This window comes from Enhydra lutris, unplaced genomic scaffold, assembly GCF_002288905.1.
Source record: "Enhydra lutris kenyoni isolate GAN:26980312 unplaced genomic scaffold, ASM228890v2 scaffoldscaffold3, whole genome shotgun sequence".
NCBI lineage: Eukaryota > Metazoa > Chordata > Mammalia > Carnivora > Mustelidae > Enhydra > Enhydra lutris.
This window is the reverse complement of record NW_019154087.1, coordinates 27188780-27211977: the sequence shown is the minus strand read 5'-3', so window position 1 is coordinate 27211977 and position 23198 is coordinate 27188780. Positions and strand designations below refer to the sequence as shown.

Genomic DNA, 23198 nt, shown 5'->3' with positions numbered 1-23198 from the left:
TAAAGATGCACAGAGATATCCAGGAGGCATTTGGGATTGCTGTACAAGAGAAATCTGGGCTGGGATTAGAGATCTGGGCTATGTCAACATATTGATCACATTTGAATTCATGGGACTAGATGAGCTTACAGAAGGAAACTTGTAAAGAAATTAGAGACTTGGGTCTAGCTAGGACACAAAGTAGGCAGAGGATTTACCGATCTTCATTCAAATTCTTAACACTAAATAATAATTCCTTTAGCTTTATTTACATATTATTTTGTCTCTTTTCTAACCATAAAATATCTTTATGGCTTTTAAAAATGGCATCTAAATCTAAGATACAAATACTAATAAAACCAGATTTTGTTGGACACCATGTCAGAAAGTGGTTAGATAAGCCTGTCACTTCTCTGTAGGATATTATTTTCAGCCCCTCTGTTTCACATACTGCCAAGAAGGCAGGGTTGTGGAAATGAAATGCAAATTAAAAGATATGAATGAAACAAGATTTATATTTGAAAGTAAAAGGAATTTAAGAAAATATTCCCTAAAATACACAGTAAGAATTTTATTGGTAGGGTTAGGAAACTATCACCTTTTATACATGAATGTAGTTTGTGTAATGCATCTCCTCTGAATTATAAGATTAGAGAAAGAAAGAGAAAAGGTAAGATAAGATAGATATGGGGAGGGTGACCCCTAGGTGGCTCAGTGGGTTAAGCCATTGCCTCAGGCTCAGGTTATGATCCCAGAGTGCTGGGATCGAGCCCCCGCATTGGGCTTCTTGCTCGGCAGGGAGCCTGCTTCTCTCTCTGCCTCTCTGCCTGCTTATATGCGCTCTCTCTCTCCTTCTCTCTGACAAATAAATAAAATCTTAATAGATATGGGGATAAGACTTCCACTCATTACCTTTCTTCTACTTGGAAAGAGCAAACCAGCTATCTACATAAACTGCTCAGGAAAGCCAGTCACAAAAGAACTATGTATATTGTATAATTCCTTTTATACGAAGTCCAAGAACATGTAAAGCAAGACAGAATAGTAATGGTGGTGGGGTAAGGAGACATGATTGGAAGGGGCACGACGAAACTCTCTCAGGTGTTGGAGACATCCGGTATATACTGATCTGCACAGTTGTCACATCAGATTCTACCTTTGGCACCCTAACATTTTACTATGCTGTATCTCTTAAGTATTTATTTTTTAATTTTCTTAAAGAAAAACCTTAGAAGCCTAAAGAATCTCACTCAACATAGCTTGCTTTTTACCCTTGTCAAAACTTAAAAGCCTCTAATTAAGAGACAAGTATTTAGGGCACCTGGGTGGCTCAGTAGGTTAAGCCTCTGCCTTCGGCTCAGGTCATGATCTCAGGGTCTTGGGATGAGGGCCAGCATTCGGCTCTCTGCTCAGCAAGAAGCCTGCTTCCCCCTCTCTCCATGCCTGCCTCTCTGCCTACTTGTGATCTCTCTGACAAATATAAATAAATAAAATCTAAACAAAACAAAACAAAAAAAACAAGTATTTAGAGGTTATCTCCAATCTTTTCTTCCCCTAATTTGCCTCACTCCCAATCCACCCCTAAGTCAATCATCTCTCCAAGGGTACTTCTACATCTGATCAACAGAGATTAAAGATAACCCCTAAGGGGCGCCTGCGTGGCTCAGATAGTTAAGAGCCTTCTTGGACTCAGGTCATGATCCCAGAACCCTGGGATCAAGTCTCTCTTGGTGCTCCCTGCTCCCTGGAGAGCCTGCTTCTCCCTCTCCCTCTGCCTGCAGCTCCCTCTGCTTGTGCTGTCTGTCAAACAATAAAAACAAATAAAATCTTTAAGAAAATAATAAAGATAACCTCTAAAAGAACAATCCAGAGGACGAGGATATCTGAGAATATCATATTCATAGTAAACAAGGTTCAGAATCCTACTTTCACCAAACCAACAGTAAGCTCTCAAAAGGAAACTGAAAAGAAATCCTAACGTAAACAACCTTTTGATCATCATTTTGTATATAACCTATATTGCTCTGGTTCATGAACCTGTATCTAAACATTTTCAGTGGAAGTCCACTGTAATTGTATTTTGAACAGGGTGATAGAAAATTGGTTAATCTAGATTTCAACTAACTCTCTTACTGACGGTTATTTATTTTTTAGCTAAAAACCACCACATATTAAAGATTCCAGAAAACAAAAAGTTACTTTAAAAAAATGTCTTCTCTTTCTCATTTTACAATGAAAATACCAAGGGAAAAATAAAGAAGAAAACGTATTTATTAAAACTGGCTGTTATATTACGTCACACAAAATGAAATATTGCACCGTGGGCAGTTCGTTGGTATTACATACCACTATTGGTCAGGTGGGATTCAGAACCGTAAGGAGGCACAAGAGCACACCACACACACAACATGCAACCAGCAAGTGCATTACTTCGGATATTTCACTTCAGTAAAAATAGGAAACAAAGTCACGCCAAGGAAAGCGCTGCAAGGAAGTGTAGCTTTCTTCAATTAAAAAAAAAAAGATATTAATAAGCAATTAAAATTAAAGAACTTCACAGATACTTTAGCTTGTAGCAAAAATCGTACAACATAAAAGTCACTTGAAAGGTTTATATTCTTTTACCACTTTCCTAGTTTTAGTTAACTGAAAAAAGAAAAAAGATCGGCAGAAGGAACTGAAAGTATCTAAAGCAGGACTACCGCGGGTCAAATATAAGGAGCAGGGGCGCCTGGGGGGCTCAGTGGGTTGGGCCTCTGCCTTCGGCTCAGGTCAGGATCCCAGGGTGCTGGGATCGAGTCCCCATCGGGCTCTCTGCTCAGCGGAGAGCCTGCTCTGCCTACTTGTGATCTCTGTGTGTCAAATAAATAAGTAAAATGTTAAAAAAAAAAAAAAAAAGCAAATCTAAGGAGCAGAAAAACCCCTCAGGGTTACACAAAAATGCCTAATGGCTAGCTTTAAACAGTTCGTCGTTTGAGTATGTTAACCTTTTCTTTAAACCTAGCTTGTCGGGGTGAGGGAACGGAGTCAGGCACCGCAGGGTGGCGGGGAGGGTGCTCGTGGTGAGCTTGCAATCCTAGGTCCCAGGCACCCGACCGGTTCCGGGAAGAAAGGGGCCGGGACGAGAGGCCAAAGTAAAAACCGACGCCAGGAGCAACTCACTTTTGAAAGGCACTTTCCGGTTACAAAGCACCCTCACATGCTTTATGTCATCGGACACAGTATCCTTTCTGCGGGCCTCGAGCGTCTACAGATGCGAAGGGCCCAACGTGAACGCGCGCCCTCTTCAAAACCGAGATTCCACAGAGGGCCTCGTTACTCATCCCTTGCCGCGACTCCACACCTCTCGGCCGCGCGCTCCCCCTTGGCGTCCGCGGCGCGCGCACGTCACTCGTCCGCTGCCAATCGGCGCCCAGCCGGTCAACCTCTCCTCTGGGGGCCCTCAGCGCCGCCCCCTCCTGCCTGCCGCAGGACCCAGGCCGCGGCGCCCGCCGGCCGCTTCCGCTCTCCGCGCAGGCGCGACAGCTCGGTCGGAGAAAGGCGCGGGCCGGGAGGGGAGTGGACGCTGCTGGCGAGGATGGTGCTGGAGAGCGTGGCCCGCATCGTGAAGGTGCAGCTCCCGGCGTATCTAAAGCGGCTTCCTGTCCCCGAGAGCCTTACCGGGTTCGCCCGGCTCACAGGTAATCCCCGCCTTCCTCCAGTCCCCATCCTTGCACGTCTCCCAACGGGGGAGTGGGGGGTGGTCTAAACCTCCCCGGGCCAAGGGGCGGGGCTTGGCGAGTGGCGCGTTACTCCGTGACCCTGTGCGCAGACGGCGGGGGCGGGCGCCGGCGCAGCCGCCTTGGAGCGCGAATGATTCCACCTCTCGTCGTTGTCCTAGTGCCTTTTCCGAGTCCTTTCGTGGCGGGAGACCAGGTTTTTGCAGAGAAAGTGCCGAGTTGGTAGCGAGCCCATATCGTTCATCTCTGTCTGTATCTCTTACTGCTGTGTGCTTGTTTGTGTTAGAGTAGGATAAGTCATCGTTATCTAAGGCGCTGTGCAATCAGGCAGTCCCAGCTCTAGCGGGGTTTTACCCACAGCGTGTGTGTGGGGGTGGGGTGGGGGGGAGAGAGACAGAGCCATACACGCAATATGTGTATGACTGTTTTATTCGGTAACAAAATCCAAGAATAACCTCCATTCCCACAGGGAAGACTTGAAGTACCCCGAGGGCATTTGAGGTCAACTCCATTACCTTGGGCCTGGATGTAGTTAAGGTAACTTGAGTTCAGGAAAGAAAAGTTAGCCAAAAGGTGTTCAAAGGCTAGTACGATAGACCAAATGTTAGATAATGAAATTTAATGAATATATATGTAACATCGTGTTTTTAAGATCTGTTCTTTACAAAACAAAAACCCCACAACTCAGGATTTCACATCTAAAAGACGAAAATTTCCATAATGCAGCCAACACTTGGAAGATTTTGTTGGGTTTGGGGTGTTAACAGTCTAAGAGGGGTATTTGCAAACCCGACTGAGACTGATTGGGATGGTGAGGGGAGAAAAAACCATTTTGATTTGGCAGACTTTGAACTCATAGATCCTGAATGGGAATAAAACATGCATTAAGATAATTTTAAGCTCAATAGGGCTCCTTAGCCTGGAGCAGTCTGGAGTTCTGTGGTAGCTGACATGAAACAGAGTTTGGAAGGCTTATCGGTGGAAGGAGAATAACATATTCTTTGTAGACCAAAAGACAGAACTAGGACCAAATTAGTGAAAATTATTTGGAGATGGATTTCAGCCCCAATACACAGAAGGCTTCTGTTTGGTTGTTTTTTGTTTTTTAAGAGAATACTGTCCCTAAAAAAGGATAATATTTTTTTTAAAAAAAGGCAGAGTCAGATAGTAGATTTAGAGGAGGTAAACTAGAGGACATTCTAAATCTAGAGATTCTTTGAATTATGGCTTGGTAGGAAACTTGTAATTGAATAGAAAGCATGGTAACTGAATAATTAACATTGAAAGAAGCATCAAACCTCAGAATCAGGGTAAAAGTAACATAAAATGAAAAAAATGTTTCAGGTATTTATAAACATCAAAATCTTTTGATCCTGTAATTCTGATCGATTTTCTGCAGTTATATAAAATTTTGACTTTTTTCCCTTTATCATTGCTTTTACTTTAGTACTTTACATATTTTAATATATTCCTCTTTTTCTAACAACTGTATAATCCTGTTTTAGACTAACGTCATGGTAGGCCTAACCATTCCCCTGCAGTTGGAAATTTGGAATGTTTGTGCATATATATCTTTTATTCATAATGTTCTGGTAAGTAGCCCTATACCAGTTGTTAGGGTTTTTTTCCTCCTTTGAATTATACCCTTGAATGTATTCACAAAAATGGTAATACCAGGTCAGAAGAATATAATTGTTTTGTGTCATTATTTCCCAGTTGCCAACTTATATTAATAATTTGCCCAGGGGCGCCTGGGTGGCTCAGTAGGTTAAGCCTCTGCCTTTGGCTCAGGTCATGATCTCAGGGTCCTGGGATCGAGTCCCGCATTGGGCTCTCTGCTCAGCGGGGAGCCTGCTTCCCTTTTTCTCTCTCTCTGCCTGCCTCTCTGTCTACTTGTGATCTCTCTTTGTCAAATAAATAAATAAAATCTTTAAAAAAAAAATTTGCCCAAATTAACTGCCAAGTTTTTAACAGGAAAGAAAGAAGTCCCCTTACTCCCACCCCAGTCCAGTGTAAACTGAATTATGTGTGCTGATTCCATTGGTGGCTGGTTTTACATTAGTTTCAATTTTCTGTAAATGCAGTGTAGTTGTAACAGTACAAAGTATGTAATTTGATTGAATGGCTAGATTTTAGAAGCTTTTTTTTTTTCCCCTTCAAAATCTTCACTGTCAACAAATATTTAATTCCTATTAAAGGCATTAAGGAAACTTAGCCTAAAGTTTTTCTCCCTTAAATCAAAAATATAGGGGCGCCTGGGTGGCTCAGTGGGTTAAGCCGCTGCCTTCGGCTCAGGTCATGATCTCAGGGTCCTGGGATCGAGTTCCGCATCGGGCTCTCTGCTCAGCAAGGAGCCTGCTTCCTCCTCTCTCTCTGCCTGCCTCTCTGCCTACTTGTGATCTCTGTCTGTCAAATAAATAAATAAAATCTTTAAAAAAAAAATAAATCAATAATATATAGTAACTCCCTCTTCAAAGCCGTTGAATATTTAGAGTGGGGACTGATTCTCAGGAAGAGTGACAACATTGATAAATATCTTGAAAACATGTATTTAAGTTCCATTATAATGTGTCTATTTTAGTTCTTATTGTATTGCTTATTAGGAAACATGTTTGTAATAACTGCTTTATGAAAAAATGAGGTAGTCTATTTCATACTAGACAACAAGATAACAGTTGCAGAATTTGTTTTGGAGCACTATGGAAGAAAATTCCCACTGATCAATTTCTACTCTGAGTCTTCCTTCGGAGTAGATTGTAATAGCTAATTACATTTATCTGTCTTGATTGAGCTACTTACAGAATCCATACTTAGACTTTTGTTGAAATAACCTGGAGTATCACTTTTCAGCAAATGTTTAAAATGTCTAAGACACCAAAAGTGTTTTCATTTTCTATCTGAAAATTAGAAGGAAGTAATGGCTTACATTTTTATTGCTTTTTTTTCCCCTTCCCTATTTACATCTAGTGGTTTTTTTAAAAGCACTTGGCTCTCTCATGATGACTCTGCATTCTTAGTAAACACTTGGAGATCCTTAATCACCGTACAGTATTTACAGACAGTCCTTATCTATTAGAAACAACTTACCTATTTTTGTTTAGGTCATATGTTTAACAGTGAGTCTTTTAAGATAAATTTGTATAATTCTGCCCTTTGGAAGTGTAGTCTATTCTAATACTCTGACCTTAAAAAAGCTTTCCCTGTTGTATAAACTTTTAAAATAGAACAACAACAAAATCTTCCTATGCAGAAGTCAGAAGAAGTTTACTTCTAGATTTAAAAGCTTGCTGTGAAACTGAATGTAGTAGCTCTTCCCTCCTTGACCCTGTTTGCTTCTTTGAAACATAACAGTTTTGCTCCTAAAGATAATGCAGTGAATCCCAAGATAATCAGTATGTTTTCTGGAGTAACACAAGCATGTTAGAGCTGACAGCTTTAAAGGCATTAGCTCTGTTTACCTAGAAAGGGCCAATTTTGAATGAAGAATTTAGAAGTGGAAAAGGGTTGAAAACTTATATGGGTAAGAAGACTTCTACAGGCATGTTTATAGCAACCTTATTTATAATAGCCCCAACTGGAAGCACCCAAAATATCTACCAACAGGAGAGTGGATAAACAAAGTGTAGTATACTCAGAGTGGAATATTGGTTAGCCGGAAAAGGGAATGAATTACTGATCCACTGGATGAATCTCAAAAAAAACTTAATGTTGAGTGAAAAATCTTTGTTTGTAGACATCAGTGGTGGGAGGATAGACTGGAAAGGGACAGAAGAATACTTTCTTGGGTGGTAGAGTATTTTGCATGTTTTTATGTTTTCAGTGGAGGCTGCTAGGGTATATTTAATTGTACTGCTCAGAGCTAAACATCTAAGATCTGTTTATTGTATGTAAAATTTGCCACAATATTTTTTAAAGAAATAGAATAAAAGGTGAGTTTTCTCAATAGGGATATATAAGAAACTATTAAGTTCAAACTAGAAAGCTGTATTTATTACTATGTAAATACTAGAGGTTATTTCTAAAAGATCAAAGAATTTTATCTTAAAAAACTGTTTTTGAGAATTTGGGAAAAGAGTTTCATAGTTCCTAGAAGTTTTAAAAGTTTTTTCCCTCTTCCTAGTTAGACCAACTGTGTTTAAGTCAGTGTAATTAAAGAATTAAAGATTATACTAGCCTTTGTGGAGAACAATTTCAGTCTCATTAACACATTTTGTTCCATCTAACTACTTTGCGGTGTAAAATTTTTCAAGTCATCAGGTGTTTATTGAGTACTTGGTCCAGGAAATGTTCTAGACACCAAAAACTGTTCATAAGAATGAATGGAAAAAAGGTTTTTAAATTGATCATTAATTTCATTTTATTGGCCTTTGGTCCTGAACAGTTCTATTAGATTTTAAGTGGCAATAGTAAAACCATCCCTTGAAAATATTTTACTTTCCTCTTTTTAAAATTCAGAAATAGAAATATTTCTATCTTATCTAATAAGAAAGCATGTTATTAAACTATCAGCAACCGTGTTCCCAACATTATTTTAATAGTTTCATTATACGGCACCTTTTAAGACAGCAAAAGTCTGTCCTAGATTCTTAGAATATAATTCCTCATAGAGATCCATGTGTGTCTATGTGTGCTTCTACAAATGTTTTTATCATTGTATTTGTTTATATATCTTGGTCAGGAATAGGGTGTGATAGGTAGCCTATCTTTACAAAAGTTTGAATCTGCCCTGTCCTAATCTGAATTCTGTTTCTCTGAGGAGATACTTTCTTTGAACAGTATCTAAACTTCCAAAAAATTATGTGAAAATTGCTTGCTATGCAGGTTGCTTTGAAATGTTCTTTCTGGTGTAGATTTTGTTACTCTGATGGTATGAGTTGTTTCAGTGTACCTTCTGAGGCTGTTGCTTATCTTAATAGTGGGAAGTAGAATATTACAAAACACATTTAGAACTCTGCTTGGTATTTTAGAATTAGTGTGGTCTGTTTTTTTTTTTTTTTTTTTTAACTTAGAAACAGGTATTTAAAAAAAATTGGAAACAGGAAAACTTAGGAGGAAGATCTTTCTGAAGTGAAAAATTTGAAAAAAGGAAAAAATTTGAGGAAATTTAAGCCTTTTATGTTCAAATGAGTAAGCAGAATGTTGCCTAACTGGGTCCCTTTTTAGTGGATTGAATGTTGAGGTCACACTAAGGTCCATGTACTTGACTTAATTATAGCCCAAAATACCCAAACCCCACACTCTCCCACCCTTGATCTCTCACACTGTTATCTTCTACTCCTGGCTTGTCTACTTCATAATTTTTCATAGATGCACCTCCTTGCCCTAAATGAAACAGAGCTCTCCCTGAGGAAGTCACTTCCCCTGCCTGTAGCTCTCTCAGTGGTATCTTTTCTTTCTCTGTCTTTCCTTGTCTTCTCTGGGATGAGGGGGCAGAGAAAGTGGGCATCTTTTAGGCTCTGCAGAGCAGCTTCCACACTGGACTACTTTAGTGTTTCAAAGAAAACTGTGACTTGTGCCATCCATCAGTATCCCTAATTTTTTGCTGCTAACTTTTGACCTTTTAGTCTCTCTCTAATATTCTTTATTTTATTTTATTTATTTATTTGACAGAGAAAGAGAAATCACAAGTAGGCAGAGAGGCAGGCAGAGAGAGAGGGGGAAGCAGGGTCCCTGCTGAGCAGAGAGCCCGATGCGGGGCTCGATCCCAGGACCCTGAGATCATGACCTAAGCTGGAGGCAGAGGCTTAACCCACTGAGCCACCAGGCGCCCCTCTCTTTTATATTCTTTAAAGATGTCAGCACCTCATATTTTCCCCTTTCTTCTACAACACTACACTCGTCTTTTCCTGATTAAAATTGCTCTTCTTATGTTCTGTTTTGTTTTTAAATTAGAGACCAGTATCTCCATCCATCCAGATAATGAAACCAGAAATCTGGGAATCATAAAAAGCCTCACTTCCTCCATATTTGATCACTCACCCAATCCTATTGATTTTATTGAGTTAGTGGTTCTTATGCTTCAAGGCAAATGAAGATTGATCACAGACCTATTCAGTGTTCCCAATGAAAGCATCATACTGTTCTCAAAAAGTGCACGCACACATACGCTGTTAAGGCAGTTTCAGGGGATCCGTTTGTCCTTTTTACTTTAATGGCCATTGCCTCAGTTTAAGTTTGCATGATTTTTTTCGGGATTATTTCCGTGGATTTCTAACAGATGGTCTTGCATCTTGTCCTCCCACTACCAGCCCTGTCTGCTCTTACCTATTTCTCCACCAGTCCATCTTCCGTCTGATACCATAATTCCATCTGATTTCATAAAGAATAGCTTTCCATTTACGTTAATATTTAGATATCAATGGTTCCCTCTTATGTACAGAGTAGATTATTACCTACCTTTTTTTTTTTTCTTTTTTAAGATTTTATTTCTTCATTTGACACAGAATGAAAGAGTACGAGCAGGGGAGCTGCAGGCAGAGCTGCAAGCAGGCGCCCCAAGGAGCAGGGAACCTGATGTGAGGCTCCATCCCAGAGCCTGGGGTTATGACCTGAGTGGAAGGCAGACGCTTAACCGACTGAGTCAGCCAGGTGCACCTCCTGTTGATTTTTACCATTTGGCACCTGGTCACCTGTATAGTCCTTCCCTGTTTCATGATATTCCAGCAGTATTGTTACTTTTCATGCATCTTGGTATCTCTGCCTTTGCCTATGCTGTTTCTTCTGTATGAAATACAGCCCCTCCTCCCATAAGCCTGTGGACTCCTATACTCTTACTCATCTTTCAGAAACCTCATTAGGTGCCATATCCTCTCTGTAAAGTCTGCTCATCCCTGCAGAGTTAATCATGTCGTCTTCTGTATTGCTTATTTATAATTATACATATATACAGTAGTGTAGTCCTTTTTTATAGATCTGTATTCCATTCTAGATGAAAAGTTTCTTTGGGTTAGGGATTGTGTCTTTTAATTTTTGTATCTTTTTTTTTTTTAAAGGTTTTATTTATTTATTTGACAGAGAGAGATCACAAGTAGGCAGAGAGGCAGGCAGAGAGAGAGGGGGAAGCAGGCTCCCTGCTGAGCAGAGAGCCCGATGTGGGGCTCGATCCCAGGACCCTGGGATCATGACCTGAGCCGAAAGCAGAGGCTTAACCCACTGAGCCACCCAGGTGCCCCTAATTTTTGTATCTTCACCTGTCATATCACCTAATATGTTTGTGAGGTCTTATACTTCTTGAGGGTGCTTAAAATTTTTTTCTTAAATGTCTTAAACAGAATTTTTATCTGTTAACTTACACTGATATCATTCATAAGCCTTGAACAAAGGCAAACAATTGCATACTAATGGGAGTTACCTTAAATACCAGCTTAATGGAGTACAGACTCAATTCAGTTAAAATTAATTGAAGTCTTGGTTTACATAAGTCTGTTAGAGGATAGTGAGTGGGTGAGGAGACCAGTATTTTAGTTTCAGGGTGGAATGCATTAGTAGCTTTTTTTTGCATAGTGCTCAAAAGTTTCTAGAGTGGTTTCCAACTTCATTCATTCATCCCTCCCAACAGTTCTATGAAGTTGGAAGTTTCTTTACGTGTTCTCTTTGTTCTGCCTTGGAAGTTCTTTACTCAAGTCTTTGAGCTCCCTGCTTTTCCTTTAGGTCTTGGCGTAAAGATCTTTTTTCCTTCCTGTGTCCCTTACCTTAAGTTGCAGTCAGCCTACTGCTTTGCCCCTAGGATAGTCTCTTTCTTATATCATCCTGTTTGGTTCCTTCATAGCTCTTACTATAGTCTAAAATTATCTTGCTTATTTATTTGTTTACCTCTTTGTGGTTATCTCCTCATCTAAAATGTATACTGTATGAGTATACAGGGACCTTGTACATCTGCCTGAATCCCTAGCACCTAATGTAATATTTGTGATGTGGTGGGTACTTGTATTGTTGAACAAATGAATGAATTATGTAGTTCTGTTTTATAGACCAAAGAAACCTAATTCCGAGTATATGAAAATCTGGATTTATTCCACAGATAAACTGTGAATTCATTATGTATTGAAATCCTACTTTTGTGCCAGGCACTGTACTGAGCACTGGGTACATAGAAACAGATAAGAAAGCTGCTACACTTGCACTAGCACATTGTCTCCACATCATGGGTACTTACTGTGTAGTCAAAAACTAAATTGGAATTGTTTAAGAATAGCAAAGAGATCAGATTTCTTAATTCATTAAAATCTATTAAGTACTGAAATTGGCGAGGGAACTCAGAGGGGATTGATTGTACAAGAGCACACTTTTTCGAGTGAGGGAAATACCCCGTATTTTGCTTCAGGTGGTGTTTATAGGTCAAGGTAGGTGTAAAGACTCATCCAATATAACACTTAACTCAAAGCTCAACAGGCTATACTATAAATTATGACTCAATATAAAATAAAATAAATTGAAGCAAGCATTATTTAGGCACGGGGGATATAGTGGTGACCTGGACAAATAAGGAAGGTGTCTGCTTTTGTAGATCTTACATCCTGACTGGGGGACATGATAGATGGATGTAGCTGTTAAAATTCATGTTTCCAAATGATGCTAAGAAACTGGGAAATGTTCCTGATATAAAGTGAAAAATGTAAGATATGGACTATATATACAACATGGTCTCAGTTTTGGTTTTTACATATTTAAAACATATTTACAGAGCAAAAAAAAAAGTAAAATGTTATCAACTCTTTTTTTTTTTTTACCTGTTAGAATGGCTATTATTTTTTTTTAATCATTTTTTAAAATTTGAATGTTATCAACTCTTGACTGATAGTATTATAAGTTATTTTTATACTTTCCTAAATTTTGTAAAATAAGTGCTGTTTTTGATAATCCTAAACAATAAAAATAAAGAATACACTGTACAAAATAGACATTATACCTGACAATTAGGAGGTAATAGTTTTCCCCTCAAAGTATCTAAAATTTCTGTAATAGCTCAACATGTATCAAGTAGGTTCATTGGAAATAGCTATTTTTTTTTTTTTGAGGAAGAGACGAAAGCTTTTATTTGCTTTATGATAACATAATGTTATCATAACTTACAACTTTTTCTCTTGGAGATCCATTTTGTTTTCTCAAATATTCTAGTAACTTATGCTTCTTTTTCCTTCATCTTTTAGAAAGAAAGGCTTAGTTTGGTAGACAAATACTTCTTGGGTATCTAACATAAAATCACCACTCTGGGTGATTGAAATAAGACAAGGAGAGAAATCAAAACTCCGTATCCTGAAGGAAATAGCTATTTTAAAATTTTTTAAAATTTGTTTGATTTTTTTGTATTTCATATTTGTTTGCTAAAAATCAACCTTAATAAATACATTTAAAGTTATTAAACTTCAAAGGCTTTATTATTTTTCTTTATAAACATTTTCTGTAGTTAAATTGAAGATTATCACCTTCAGAAAGTAGATTGTACTCAGGCTCTTGTTTCAGTTACGTTGTTGTAGGAGATAATAGTACTTTTTATTCCCATACTATCACAGAGTAATGCTTTACTGAGGAATTAAGTACGTCAAAGGAACATTTTCTGAAGTAGATTTTTAAAAGTATTAACACCATTTTTTCCCTGAGATTTGTGAGCTAGGACAGGAAATGCCAAATTTAAGAATCTAAGTTAAGGTTTTCATCTTTAAATTCCTATTTACTTTTTGAGTTTGAGTCATTTAACCTCATGACTTTTTAATTTTGTAATATACTTAATAATACTTAAAGTTACTCTACATTTAATAAACATTTACTGGATACCTACTACTTTAAAATATTTTACTGGGTATTGGGGTCAATAGATATTCATTGCCGGATCTACAAGATAAGTGCAAATAAATAATTACAGTACTATGTGGTGAATGAGAAAGGGACTGACATTTATGCTCTGCATTCATTCATTAAGTCATTCATAAAACACCTATGAGGTATCTACTTTGTGTCAGGGAGAGTGGTAGGGACAAATGAGTCAGTTTTATAAGCAGATGACAATGGTGTGATAAAAGAAACAGGAAAAGGGCTTGGAAGTACAAGAGGAAGTGATAGATTTTGCTTTGTGAAATCAAGGAAGACTTCTGGAGAAGGCAATATATGACATTAATCCTAAAGGGTCTACACAAATCAATCCAATAACTAGAGGCAGAAAGAAGGAATTCCTTATGCAAAGAACACAGGAAGGCAGCTACTAGGTAGTAGCTTTGGGTGGTTTCAGGTAGGTAAGAGATGGGTGCCGAAGCTGTCAAAGCAGCCTTGCCATGCTATAGAGATGTTACTTTATTGAAACAATGGTCTGTAGCAGTGCCATCCAGAAAGCATGATGGGAGTGTTCTCTGGCTGTCAGATAGAGTAGCTCTAGTACCATGTCACTATTGAACTGGTGATATGTAACTAGTTTGTCTTAGAAACTGAATTTTAAATTTTACTTAATTTTAATTTATTTAAAGTTTATAGCTTTATGTGTGTTTTAAATCATGTTTTTAAATTTTCTATATTTTATGATGCTTTGACATCATGAGGGCCAAGAGGAACCTGCACCTTCCCAGCTAATTCCTAAAGATAGTAAACAACCTGCCCTATGAACACACTTTTCATATGCAAACTAACCACCTCCTTTAAATCACTCTCACATAGCACACCAGTATTTCTCCTGCCCTAATCACCGAGGGCTAGGTACTAGACAATTAGGGACTACCCCTATCGCCCAGAGCTTATGGAAATTATTCCTTCACCTTTTCCATGGAAAACACAAGATTTGTGTGGGTGTTTTCCTTTTGCCTTCCTCCTGACCAAACCTGGTACTTCCTGTGTGGCTCTGTGTGACATGGTGTACCTCCTCTTGGGAATTACAAACAGTAAACTTTTCTTTCAAGGCAGTTGTCTCCTTGTGTGTCATCTTACCATACCTGGTTAAAATAAAATCACAGGTACAAATCAAAGCAGTGTGGCTTGTGGCTACTATATTTGACAACAACTGATCTATAGATAGACCCCTTCTCCCCAAGAAACAGTTCTTTTCATTTCCAGAACTTCATTCAGAGAATCTATATGGGGTGTCTCCACTTTGGTTATGAGAATAAAATGGTGAACATGATAGGTAAGGTCCTTGTCCTTACAGAGCTTCATTCTGGCGACTAAAAGATTATATCCCCAAAGATTTCAACTATATACTGTTATCAGGTTGAGTTGGCAATATTTTTTCAAAGGAGTGGCTACCAAATTCCATAACCTACTAATAAAAATTATTTATTATATATCTTCTCTGCTAGGCATTGTTACAGTTTCTATTCATATAGTATATAAATACGTGTTTCATTTAGAACCCATAACAAACCTTTGGCATGGTGGTGTATCAAAAATAGTTTCATTTTGGAAGACTTCATACTAAGCCAGTTTTTTCTTTTAATACTTGAATAGTAAGAACAATTATCTCTGGGGTAGTTTTACCAAGAGAAGAACAGATAAAATTTTAAATCTGTTGGATTCGATTAAATCAAAACAGGTTAGGATTTATTGTCCTGCCCTAAACCTGCTTATTAAGCTGTAGTTTACCCACATGAATAATGGATAAAATAATGGTACCTACCAAGTATAGCTGTTTAACACAGCTTAACAGAATTAAATAAAGTAATGCAGTTGTACTCTTAGCATAGTGTGTTAACATTCATTAGCATGCCTTGGCACATGATCTTTAGTTCTTTTTTTCTTGACTAAGCTATTTCTACATAGTGCTTAGCAAGATAGCAGGTAAGCACTCAGTGAAGATTGTTGAAGGATAACATTTTAAGAACAGAAAGGTTTCTCGTACAGAGGCATGGCACTAGCCAACATTTGAACGCATGCTGAAATGTTGAAATCTTGGTTTCCTTATGTGTTTGTCTTCACAGACATAGGGACCATTTTATTTAGTTACTTATATTCCTTAACCCCCTCAAGACAGTACTTTGTACTCCCGAAGGCATTTAATGAACGCTTAGGGAAAAAGATGTATCTAATAATGAGAACATTCAGTGTATGAAAATTTCAATTAGTTCTTTAAAATAGTAGCTTCTAGAAACATTTTTTTTTAAAGATTTTTATTTATTTGACAGAGATCACAAGTTTAGGCCGAGAGGCGGGCAGAGAGAGGAGGAAGCAGGCTCCCCGTGGAGCAGAGAGCCCGATGTGGGGCTTGATTCCAGGACCCTGGGATCATGACCTGAGCCGAAGGCAGAGATTTTAATCCACTGAGCCACCCAGGCGCCCCTCTAGAAACATTTCTTAAGGAATCACTATGTCTTACAAAAAATGTAAATTAAAGCACTGAAGTGGCACCTGGGTGGCTCAGTGGGTTAAGCCTCTGCCTTCGGCTCAGGTCATGATCTCAGGGTCCTGGGATCGAGTCCTGCATCGGGCTCTCTGCTTGGCAGGGAGCCTGCTTCCTCCTCTCTCTCTCTGCCTGCCTCTCTGCCTATTTGTGATTTCTCTCTGTCAAATAAGTAAATAAAATCTTAAAAAAAAAAAAAAGCACTGAAGACATCTTCTTTCTGAAATCCTAAATCAAGGGTAAAATATTCATTTTTGGGTATTCTGTTACATGATTTTAGACATGGTGGGAATGTTTTCTAAACCTATAAAATATATCACTTTTGTTTGTAATAATCGTGATTATTATTCCTGAAACAAAAACAAATTAAACACAAATATACTTTGTGTGAGGATAATGAAATAAGATTTTTTTTTTTAAAGATTTTATTTATTTATTTATTTGACAGAGAGAGATCACAAGTAGACGGAGAGGCAGGCAGAGAGAGAGAGAGAGCGAGGGAAGCAGGTTCCCTGCTGAGCAGAGAACCCGATGCGGGACTCGATCCCAGGACCCTGAGATCATGACCTGAGCCGAAGGCAGCGGCTTAGCCCACTGAGCCACCCAGGCGCCCCTGAAATTAAGATATTTGACATAGGATAGGATCTATTTCTCCAAGTTTTGTATTTCAAGTCTTAAGCTAGCCCACAGATAAAATGAAGTGGTCTCAGGTGTAGGTGGCTTGATTGTGTTTATTTATACATTGTGTTATAGATAAGTTAGTTTTGAGATTAACATGAGAAGTAAAGAATAGGTAAAGAGTAAGCTCAAGGACAACACGTGCTGTTTGAGCTCTGTTATGAGAGGGCCGTACGCTAAAATCTGTACGTGTTCAGTTGCAGAATGGCTTCGGTTACTGCCTTTCCTCGGTGTACTTGCACTACTTGGCTACCTTTCAATTCGTCCATTCCTCCCGAAGAAAAAACAACAGAAGGATAGCTTGATTAATCTTAAAATACAAAAGGAAAATCCCAAAGTGGTGAATGAAATAAACATTGAAGATCTGTGTCTCACCAAAGCAGCTTACTGTAGGTGTTGGCGTTCTAAGACGGTAAGATGTGCGCTCACACGTACTCTAACACCGCACAGTTAAAATTCTCCTTGTTAAATCATCACTTTTGAGGTTCTGGGAGATGAACGATTTTTCCACAGGGTTCTGAAATTCTATATTCCTAAGTTAAAGTTTGCATTTTATGATGGATACGTAGCTATTTTAGAAAAGTTACAGCAGCAAGGAAGGATAGAAATCTGATGCTTCAGAGCTCATGTCTGCCACTGATAGTGTGACTCTGGTTGGGCAGGTTACTTAATCCTAAATCTCTGATGTTCAGGGTTGGGTTTTTTTTTTTTTTTCCAATAATATGTCAACATCATAGATATTTTTTTTAGGATTGGTGAGATGCTCTATGTACAGTACCTTATATATAGATGAGCTAATAAATGGCACCTATAATTATGGATGACTTTTAATGTGGAAATAATAAAGAATATGGAGTGATGAGTATTACAAGTGGCTGGTGATATGTGTTTTCTTCTAGTACTATGATCATAGGTTATTTGAAGTTTTAAGTACGGGAGTGTTCATCACAACATTTTCTTGTGATAGCAAAGTTCTGGAAATAATCTAGATATGTATCTGATAATGGGAATGATTAAAGTATAGCATAATACAAATTGAGGGATATTAGGAAGCTATTACAAATCATGTTTTTAAAGACTATTTTAATGACATGAGAACATGATATAATTAATAAGAAATGCACAGTACATTCAGTGTGATCCCAATTTTGTTTTTTAAAAAAGGAATACAGTAAATGCAGAGGAAAAATAGATCAAAATCTTGATTATTGTTACTTATGAGTGAATTTTTAAATGTGTTTTTTAAGTTTTTTTCAAAAATGTTATATGTGAGTTTTATAGTAAGAAAGCATGAAGTAATGTTTTTTGAATTTAAATTGCAATTGACCCTTGAACAGCATGGAGGTTGGGGCAGCCACCCCCTGCACAGTCAAATCTGGGTATAATTTTTGGCTTCCCCAAAACTTAATGGCCTACTGTTGACCAAAAGCCTTACTGATGACATAAACAGACAATTAACACATACCTTGTATGTGAGATGTATTACTTACTTTATTCTTACCATGAAGTAAGCTAGAGAAAAAAATACGAAATTTTCTCTTCCTATGGTAAAAAAAAAAAAAAAAAAAAAAAAAAATTTTTATAAAAAAAAAAAAAAATCCACAGTTACGTGGACCCACACAGTTCACACCTGTGTTGTTTAAGGGTCAACTGTACATTCTTTTCAAATTTAAATAAACGAAGAGGTAAGCTCTAATTTGGAGTTCCACAGAGAGCAAGGGCTTATTTTGGTCCCCCTTTAAACCTGTTTAATTGACTCTTGAAATAATTCAAAGCTTTTTATTGAAAATCTGTATCAAATAATACATTATTTTAAATTGTTAGATTTGCTTTGATATTGGAATGAGTTAAGTTAGATGTAGAATACACATTACTCAGGAAAGCTATCTGATGATTTTTTTCAAAGTTATGTAATTTCTTTATAAGAACATTTCATGAATATTCCTACTTATTAAATCATTTTTAAAATAACATTTGTAATACATTATATGTTAATAAAAAATTAAAAATTATAATAAAGAAACAAAAAAATAGATAAAATAACACTTGTAATTCTTTTTCCTTTCTAGTTTCCTGCCTGTGATGGTTCACATAATAAACATAATGAATTGACAGGAGATAATGTGGGTCCACTAATACTGAAGAAGAAAGAAGTATAATAGTAATGAATTAGGATTGAATTCAGTTGTGTGCTGTAAAATCTTATAACAATATTTTTTCATTCTTTGTGTATAGAGGGTCTTTAAAATGGTGGTCTTAATGATTGCTACTGGTTGAGTAATTATTTCTGCCAATTTATTTTCTTGCTGTACTACTGTTCATATTTGATATTTTGTATATTCAATCGTTTATATAGAGGTTAAATTGTACAACCCTTTCATTCTTAATGTATCTTCCTGAATAAAACCAACAGTCTTGGTTTTAACTAACTGAGAAAAATATGTTTTTGGTAGTGAGTCCAAAGCTATTCCTCTGAATTTCAATATTTTCTGCAGAATCTACAATTAAAGTTTTTCCCCCTACGTACACTGTTAAATATATTATTTTTCAGTCCCCTTCTGTTTTGATCATTTGAAGTGATTTTTCCTCTTGGCCTTCCATTCTCCGTTCTTTTCAGATCAAAAAGAAAAATACTGCTTTCAAGAATTACTTGAGTTTTTAAAGAGATAAATGCTTTGCTTTATAAAGACTGTGTCTAATAAGTGTGAATATCCCAATTTCCGAAAAGACACGAACTGGATATAGAAAGTTCCAAAAAGGAACTGTTATATGCATTATAAAAAATTTGTTTAATTTATAAAAGGCTTGTTTGTGTTTGTTTAGGTGTGTGTTTTGTAAAAGTATCTTGAACTGACTCAGTGACAGGGTGGGATGGGGTGGCAAGAATACTTAAACTCCCAAGCTGCTGCAATTTGAAGGTTAATTAGAAATAAACATAAAAAACATCTGAATTCATATTAAAATGATAAATTAGTGTTCAAAATCCTTTCCATTTTTCTCTTTATAACAGTGTAAGCCAATAAAACATAAAATACAAAAAGGTTGCAAAATAAACTTATTGGAGAATCTTAAAACTTTTGTAATTTTTTAGCCTTAGTCTATTTGGTTTTATTGTATATTATAGTTCTTACATTAATAGCTATCCTTAAGTCTGTCTATTAAAGGTACAATCCTGTCAGTTTACTGTGTCTTTTTTATATACAAAGAAGGTACAGGAGGCCGACATATTTATTCTCCCAATAATAATCAAAGTTAATAGCATGTATATATACGAGACGCTGCACTAAGTCTGGTATGTAGATTTGTAATTTATTACATGTAATGTCAGTAGGTTCTATTGTGTGATCTTTGATCTTGACTCTTGTGACCAACAGTGGGAATTTTACTTTATTTATTTATTTATTTATTTATTTATTTTTAAGATTTTATCTATTTGACAGATCACAAGCAGGCAGAGAGGCAGGCGGGGCGGGGGCGGAGGCAGACTCCCTGCTGAGCAGAGAGCCAGTGCGGGTGCTCAATCCCAGGATCCTGAGTTCTGACCCGAGCCTAAGGCAGAGGCTCTAACCCACTGAGCCACCCAGGTGCCCCAACAGCGGGAATTCTAAAGTTAGAGTTAGAAAGGCAGTTGCGATTTTGAGAAGTTTTACAAGGCATATGTACAAAATAGTTACTCTTTCGTCATGTATGAAGAGGGAGCAATCTACCCCTGTTGTCACTGGCTCTGGGTATTCTGTCCTACAGCCTTCTCTTCGACGCTCTTAAGGGGCTTTCACTGTCAGATGAAGCAAGTATTTTCCATAGCTGATCATAAGACTTTGGGAAAAATCTTGTGTACCAAAAGTTTGAATATCCCTGGTCTGTGGTCCTAAAATGCTTTTCTTTAAAATTATTTACTGCAGCACAGCGTGTATATTCTAATGGTTCCCATACTTAGATTTCACAGGAGAAGGTAAAATTTCCTAAAATTGTGGAGACTAAAATGAAATTATCAACTTTAAATTTTGTCAACTAAACATATATAATGAATTGGAAAACTAATTATCTCATAAAAGGTAACTTTAACACCCCAGAAGTATCAGGGCTATACTCTCAGGATAGTTTTGCTCCCCACATTTTCAACTTTTAAAATATGTTAAAGAGGTGTGTCCAAATATTTTCCTACCTGTGCAGATTTTTCAGAAGCCTGGGGCTGGTAGCAAGCTGTTATTTTAATGACTCCCTTTACATAAGCATTATTATCAGTTGCTGTCACTTCCTCTTGTAAATTCACAGAATTCTGTCTGCTTTTAAAAAATGGATATCTAGTAACTGCTTCTGCATTGTTATAACAGACAATAGCAGCTCTTGAAATACCTATCTTGGGTTTCTAGAACCTTTAAGAAACAATGCTATCACTGTCACGTGATTGTTTTGAGGCCTGTTTCTCCTTACCCCGGGAATTGCTCATTGCCTTACTCAGCAGATGAGCACCACCATTACATAAATATCAGGTATCCAAAACTGTTGAGCAGGCTTGAGGTATTAATGACTCATTCATATGGGTAATTAAGGAAGTTGTATTGTGAAAGCACCTTACAATTCAGCTTTGAGTTCAATGCCTCATGTGATGATTCATTGAACTGCTTTTGTATTTTGTAACCTAATTTGTTAATAAGTTTATGGGAAGCTACTTAAGTCAGTTGCTGATCCATAGAGTTCTACCTTCCTTATTGCGATTCCTATAGTTTCCCAGGAGAAGCATGCTGTCAGACTCTCCCTCTGCAAAGAGATTTTTAAAACTTTACTGTTCATGAGGGTTCTTAAATTATGGTGGATATCTTATTAACTAACTACCAGAAACATCTAAAAATTGAGTGCCTTGGGTCCCCATCTTCAGAGTCTGCTTATTCTTACTTCACAACTAATTCTGATAAATTTGGTTATCTGATTTCTGCTCCTTAAAAAAACAAGAACAAAGAACAAAGAATAGACAGGGTCTTGCTAGTGGCAGGTAAACAATAAAATGTAACAGCTGATAGCAGGGGAGGGATCCAAACAATAAATTTAATGTGGGGCGCCTGGGTGGCTCAGTGGGTTAAAGCCTCTGCCTTCAGCTCAGGTCATGATCTCAGGATCCTGGGATCGAGCCCCGCATTGGGCTCTCTGCTTGGCGGGGATCCTGCTTCCCTTCCTCTCTCTCTGCTTGCCTCTCTGCCTACTTGTGATCTCTGTCTGTCAAATAAATAAATAAAATCTTAAAAAAAAAATTTAATGTGAACATTAAAAGCATGGCAACTTGAGAATTTAACATAGGACCCTGCACACCACAGTCCCTGAGAGCATCTCTGTGATCAAATTATACAAATGATGTTTCATGACGAATTTGAATCAAGATAGGGTAGTGTATGGAATTTAAGAAGGCAGGATATGTGTTGCATTTGGTGATACCAGTTTCCACATCAAATAGTAAAAAGTTTAGTTCTTAAGTGATATATATCCAGGAGGAAAATTTATGCAGGAAATACCTTGACTCATTCTTGGATATGTGGAGGATTATCATAGGAAATTCTTCCATTCAATTAGAAACATTTTTCAAGTTTGAGGGTGGTAATTCACTACACAATTTAATTTGTTAAAGTATGAGGAAAACTAGAGGAACAGTGATTTAAACCACACAAATCATGTTAGAGGACTTCCACCTTTGGGAGGATAAAATACGCTTGTTTGAAAACCGCACAGCAGCATTCTGTGACTGACTGTCTTGCTGGCCAACGGGTCCCTTTGCACCAGAGGTTGGACTGCAGAGGACTCCATAGCTGTTTTGTTTTGTTTTCGCTATGCTACATTATCTGAAGCTGTGTTGTAGTTTGTCACGATAATCCTTTCCTGGAAGCTCACTTTATTTTAACATGTTCAGATAGTGAATACTTTTATCTTTTGCAGAGATCCAGTTCAGTGGAGTCATGTCATAGCAAGCATTATTTTATTTTATTTATTTATTTATTTTTTAAAAGATTTTATTTATTTATTTGACAGAGATCACAAGTAGGCAGAGAGGTAGGCAGAGAGAGAGGAGGAAGCAGGCTCCCCACTGAGCAGAGAGCCTGATGTGGGGCTCGATCCCAGGACCCTGTGATCATGACCTGAGCCGAAGGCAGAGGCTTAACCCACGGAGCCACCCAGGCGCCCCGCAAGCATTATTTTAATATAAGAAGGAGACAGTCTATATTATTAGCGATAGTAGTATGCCATTTTATATTCGTTATGGTCTTGAAGGACACTGAAAATCTGTTCAGAGAGGCATACTTAAGTTGTTACTCAGAAATGACATCACCCTCTAATTGTCCTTTGGTTTAAGTATTTGATTCTTTGCTTATAAAAAGAGTATATCTGTGACTCTATTCTCTGTTGTCAAATTCAATATTTACGGTTATCAAAGAGATCAGCCAGTGTTAACAAATTCCTGATCTCTCCTATAAGACTGGAATTTTCCATTATGTAGAAAAGGGGAAAAGGGTAGTAAA

The 23198-nt window shown here is 37.5% G+C and overlaps 1 protein-coding gene across 1 annotated transcript; it reads left to right on the top strand.

The window, feature by feature from the left end:
- Nucleotides 1-3449: 3449 nt before the first annotated feature.
- On the top strand, nucleotides 3450-19864 carry LOC111156271 (CDGSH iron sulfur domain 2). The gene is made up of 3 exons (XM_022517043.1): nucleotides 3450-3659; nucleotides 16890-17104; nucleotides 18762-19864. Exons 1-3 carry the CDS (start codon nucleotides 3557-3559, stop codon nucleotides 18849-18851), a joined length of 408 nt encoding a protein of 135 aa, XP_022372751.1. The 5' UTR covers nucleotides 3450-3556; the 3' UTR covers nucleotides 18852-19864.
- Nucleotides 19865-23198: the final 3334 nt, after the last annotated feature.

What these genes read in the sequence shown, in the direction of transcription:
- LOC111156271 (XM_022517043.1), top strand. Translation starts at nt 3,557, where the DNA reads ATGGTGCTGGAGAGCGTGGCCCGCATCGTGAAGGTGCAGCTCCCGGCG. An exon ending in CGGGTTCGCCCGGCTCACAG is followed by an intron (nt 3,660 to 16,889) that starts GTAATCCCCGCC and finishes GTACGTGTTCAG; the next exon opens with TTGCAGAATGGCTTCGGTTA. An exon ending in GGTGTTGGCGTTCTAAGACG is followed by an intron (nt 17,105 to 18,761) that starts GTAAGATGTGCG and finishes TTTCCTTTCTAG; the next exon opens with TTTCCTGCCTGTGATGGTTC.